Here is a 5,483-nt window from a genome sequence, read left to right on the forward strand (position 1 = left end):
GTGAATCTGGAGTTCACAAAGTGGAGGCGTCAGAATCGTCTTATATACATTGGTCTCATCAGCACCTTATCTCCATCCATACAATCGCTTTTCACCAACACCAAGACGTCTCATGAAGTTTGGAAGTCTCTCAGTTCAACCTATGCAAGCCCAAGTCGTAGCCATATTCAGCAGCTCTGTCTGCAACTCAAAAACTTCACCAAAGGCAACAAGAGCATTGATGAGTATGAGAGGCTTAACTAGCCGTTTGATCAACTAGCTCTGCTTGAGAAACCTATGGATCATGAAGACAAGATAGAATATGTCATTGGTAGCCTACCTGAGGAATACAAAAATTTTGCTGAACAGATTGAAGGCAGAGATAACACTCCATCAATCATTGTGATCACGAGAAACTGATCAATAAGGAAGCCAAGATAATGGCAGTCTCCACTCCTGCTGTCAACTCGGTTCCAGTAACGGAAAACATTGCCACCACTCGCTCAAAGCAACATCAGCAGCGAGGAAACAACTCCAGCTGGAACAACACCAACAATAAGCCGAACCAGTTTCACTCACAGAAACAGGAGTATAAGCCATCGAAAGGATACAAGATCGCTGCCAAATTTGCAGTGTTTTTGGTCCTAGTGCTAGACGGTGCCCACAGATGCCACATATGCCTCAGCAGCAATACACCAACCTCAGCTCATCTCCTTTCCGCCCCTGGCAACCGAGAGGCAACCTTGCAGTATCGGCTCAACGTTCATCAACAGCGTGGCTCATGGATTCAGGGGAAACACATCACCTAACAAGTGATCTTCACAACATGTCGATTGAGATGACTCGGTTCTGATTGGTGATGGGTCTGGTCTTGCCATAACCCACACCGGTTCCATTTCTCTGCCCTCAGCTACAAGAAACTTATCTCTGAATAATGTTGTTTGCGTGCCATACATTAAAAAAATCTCATTTCAGTTTATGGTCTTTGTAATGCTAGCATGGTGTTTGTTGAATTTTTCCCTGCTTCTTTTCAGATGAAGGACTCGGGATCCCGTTAATCCAAGACAAGACCAATAATGAGCTTTATGAGTGGCCATATAACCCTTCAAGCCTTTTTTGCTTCTTCTGTACCCAAAAATAAATTGTCTGATTGGCACACCGGTCTGTTCCTATTCTTAAAGCTAGTATTTCAAAATTTTCTTTATCTTGCACTCAATCTGTATCCCAAACTATTTTGTGCTCGTATTGTGCTATCAATAAACACACAAATTGCCTTTTCATATTGAACATTCAAACAAAGAGCAATACTTAGGTTCACCTCCTATGGTGAATGGTCAAATTCACCCCATTTTTTATAACCAACTAAATTGCCATGTATGATTAATTAAAAAAAGCAATAATAATAAAAAAAGATAACTAGCTGAAAAAACACAAAACCGACATTAACACCGTCTGGAAAACTCTAATCTCTAAAAACCTAAAGTCTAAAACCATAAACCCAAAACCCAAAACTCTAAACCATAATCTCTAATCCTAAAATCTAAAATCTAAACTCTAAACCCAAAACTCTAAACAATAAACCCTAAATCTTGAAATCTAAACCCTAAAGCCAAAACCCTAAACCCAAAACTCTAAACCATAAAATCCTAAATCTTAAAATCTAAACCCTAAATCTTAAATCCCAAACCCTAAACTCTAAATCCTACCCTAAACTCAAAACTCTAAATATTAAACCCTAAACTCTAAATCATAAATTCAAAACCCAAACCATAAACCCGAACCCTAAACAAGTGATGAGTTTAGAGTTTAGAGTTTAAGGTTTTTGGTATAGAGTTCATGGTTTAGAATTTAGTGCTTATAATTTAGGATTTAGGATTATGGTTTATGGTTTAGAATTTTGGGTTTAGGGTTTAGGTTTTAGAGTTTAGAGTTTAAGAATTAAAATTTTGGTTTTTGGATTTAGGGTTTAGGGTTTATGATTCTGGTTAGCGTTTACTGTTTTAGATTTTGGGTTTAGACTTTAGGTTTTTAGAGTTTAGAATTTGCAGATGGTATTAAAGTCAGTGTTATTTTTTTTCAACAATTTTTTTTTAATTTTATTGTTTTTTAACTATTTTTATATGACACTTTGATAGATTACAGAGGTGAATTTAACCATTCACCGCAAGGAGTAAACCTAGGTATTGTTCTATCATATAATAAAAGTTCACTCTTCCCAAAACAAAACAAAAAAGCTAAAACCTGTTTAGGGTTTGCAGATAATCACAAAGCAAGGAAGCAAAGCTCTCGGATTAAGCAAATAAAGCTCCTCGACATTTGTATACAACCCAACTTTCCCAGCCAAAGAATCAAACCCACTCATCATCAACCCATTCATCTCCTCCACATTCTCCACCGGTCGATGAACTCTCCCGGCCACAACCCTACACACAATCAACACTTCCCTCACCATCCGATCAACATCTCCCTCGTTGTTCAAAACCGACTCAAACGCTCTCCCGCTCGTCGACGCCGTGAAGACACCAACCCCATTGTTATTCTTCTCCCGTTTAGCCGAGAACCCGTTCCGTATAATCCGGCAGACGCAGCATTTTTCCGCCGTGCAGACACTCGTCGTTCCGTTTATCCCTAAACCGCAAGCGACGGTGGTGCCGTGGAACCTGAGCAGCTCGTTGCCGTCGGCGAGACATCTGGGATGCTTTTTCTGGAGCTTGCTAGCTCTGATCTTCACCGTCTCTCTGTATTCCTCGAATCTTGCAATTGTTTTCTGCATGTTGTGCACTTTCATGACTCGGTCGATTTTCCCACATTGATTCTCGGACTTTAACCAGCTCGTTCTACAGATTATCTCCACGATTTTTCTTGATGAATCGCCTTCAACGAGCTCTGTCACTGTAATATGATAAAGTTGAGAACTTGTAGACCTAAATGCATGATTTGAATAGGAAATTTGGGAGAATATTTGCTAAATTTGAATATTTTTTTGCTCTGAAACAATCAGGATCTTTAACTCCATTCCATGGAAATGGACTAATCAATAAAAAATAAAAAATTATTCTATTTGTATGGTAATTAGGGTAATGCTTTTTTTTTTTTTTCATTATTCCATTCCCACTCCATTAGCGGAATTGGAGATGGTCGAAGTGCATACATTCAATGGTGAATATTCAAATTTTGAAAAATATCATAAACTACTAAATTAGTGATATTTATAATCTAAGTCATGATGAAAATTAGGGAAACTTTTTTATTTGGTATTTTTTAATTTATTTGCATATGGAATTTAGGAATTTTTTCATAAAGTTGAAAATTAAGTTATTTTCTGAAAACCCTAATTGCGTTGTTTCAATTGTGAAAAAAATCTGAATATTGAATTGTTTACCTGCGTGTTTTGAGAAATGATGAGCTTCCGCAGGTTCAAGTATATTGAAATGTTCACCACATTTATTGCATGAAACCGAGGATCTGCCACCGTTAGTGGCGGAGTCTCTGTTAATCTCCAAAGAAACTCTCCTCTTTGAGTGAAACCCTAACCCTTCTACCCTTCCTCCTCCTCTTCCGTCTCTCTCCGAGCCCTTTCTTGCCGTCGTTGGCGACGCTTGGCTTCTGTAAGAAGGCGAATGGTTCAGATAATTCATCGGCGTTCCCGGCCTCAGCATCCCAACAAAAGTCGTGGACCGTTTATTTCCTCCTCCGCCGGATTCCGTTGCTCCGGCGGGTGAAGCCATGTCTCCGACGCCGGTGATCTTAATCTCGCAAGTGGAGCTACTGAGGATGACCTCGTGAGTTATGGGATTGAGAAACTCGTTGCTTCCAATAGAACGAGGACTACCACTTATCGGCGGTTTCTCGAAATGCCGTTTGCTTCCATGTATTACGTCTTTGAGATTCGCTATCGATCTCGAACATCCCGATAAACCTCCCCCACATCCGCCGGCGGAGGTGACGCCGGAGATTCTCTTGGTGGAGATTGTGGTGAGGTGTTTTGTAGATTTGAGGTCGTAGACATCAGATAGTTCGGATTTACAGTGGAGAGATTTCTTGAGAGAGAACCAAACAGTTGGGAAGTTCTTTTTCTTGTTCTTTGGATAAATGTTTTTTTTGTTGTCTCTTTGAAGCTTCGTCTTCTTCTTTTGGCTTCTTGTGCTTGAATCCTCCATTGTGTTGTAACCTTCTCTCTGTATCTTCTTATTATGAGATTTTTAGGATTTTATTGGAAGTGATATTTGAATGGACCCTATTTTTAATATAGAAGAAGCAAAACAGGCAAGTGAATATGTTTTCCGTCTTATGAGATGATACAGTTGTTTTCCGTCTTATGAGATGATACAGTTTTATTTAATGAGAAGTCTTTATTGTTTAAGTAAATTTAATGAATACTCTAGTATAAAAAGGCAATTAAAATTTTTACTAGGTAATGAAAATGTTTTTTTTTTTGTTTATTACTCCGTAGGCATGTACGTCCATATGAATCTATAGAGGTCTACAATGTCTCGACTTGCCCTTGTAAATAAATTAACACGAGAAAATGATTCCTTCATTTACTATTTTGCGAATCTGTACGGTGTTAAAAAGACTTCAAATAAATATGGATCACGATCGTTAAACATTAGATTCATTTTAAATTTTGTGTCTGGATCACTGGAGTGGTGTGATGTGTTCAATTCATCTTAAAGAAATTTGAAATATATTGAACAGATGCGACTATGATCATTTAATTTTGTAAATATTGGGTGTGACTGGCATTAATCAAATTAAAAGTGTCGGAATAAAAAGGTGAAAATTGGTGGAAAACTTAAATTAAAATTCAGAGTAAACTTTTTCTCTGGCTTGATCTAGAAAAACACATTAACTTACTTTTACTCTACTTTTTTTTTCTTAGGTTATGAATGGGAGAGTGAGAGAAAGTCACGTCTTCTATACTTGCGGGAGGACTGCTTTTGAAACGCCATTTAGCCTTTTTTGTTTTTAATATTCACTTGGCAGGAGATCTATATGCAATTCAGATTTTTTTTTGTCTTTTTGTGAGAAAATCAGAAGTCTGCAGTTTCCGTCCGCTACATATTTGGTGATGATCACCCATTTTCTTCTTTTTTGGCTAATGAATGATTTTTTATAAATTATTAATATATTTAATCTTCTTCTATATATAATACATTTTCATTTCATTTTATTTACAACTTTCATAATACAAAAAATTTCATCGTCTATTTATCTGTTTTTTTTTTATTTTCCTTATATAAAGTTTATTTTTATTTGAATTGTTTATATATACGTGTCTTTTCAGTTATAATATGTATTATGTAAATACATAATATTGTGGTTTAAATATGTATATTAATGGAAGATAGATATATTTTATTAATAACTAATATTTTCCATATTTTTCAATAATATATTTTTACTGCAATATTTATTTTTATTTATGCATTGTATTTATATATTACGTGTTTTAAATTTTCTTGTAATTTTTACTATTTTAATATATAATTTACTCTATTTAA

The 5,483-nt window shown here is 36.3% G+C and overlaps 1 protein-coding gene across 1 annotated transcript; it reads right to left on the minus strand.

Moving 5' to 3' along the window:
• Positions 1 to 2,111: 2,111 nt before the first annotated feature.
• LOC106316178 lies at positions 2,112 to 4,258 on the minus strand. The gene is made up of 2 exons (XM_013754045.1): positions 3,362 to 4,258; positions 2,112 to 2,871 (listed from the first exon to the last, which is right to left on the minus strand). The coding sequence occupies exons 1-2, from the start codon at positions 4,137 to 4,139 to the stop codon at positions 2,225 to 2,227; spliced, it is 1,425 nt and encodes a 474-aa protein (XP_013609499.1). The 5' UTR covers positions 4,140 to 4,258; the 3' UTR covers positions 2,112 to 2,224.
• Positions 4,259 to 5,483: the final 1,225 nt, after the last annotated feature.

The sequence above is a fragment of the Brassica oleracea genome, chromosome C9 (assembly GCF_000695525.1).
Source record: "Brassica oleracea var. oleracea cultivar TO1000 chromosome C9, BOL, whole genome shotgun sequence".
Lineage (NCBI taxonomy): Eukaryota > Viridiplantae > Streptophyta > Magnoliopsida > Brassicales > Brassicaceae > Brassica > Brassica oleracea.

Coding starts and splice junctions, on each gene's coding strand:
- LOC106316178 (XM_013754045.1), bottom strand. CDS start 4,139: ATGGAGGATTCAAGCACAAGAAGCCAAAAGAAGAAGACGAAGCTTCAA. Junction 2,872..3,361: donor TCATTTCTCAAAACACGCAG/GTAAACAATTCA, acceptor ATCATATTACAG/TGACAGAGCTCGTTGAAGGC.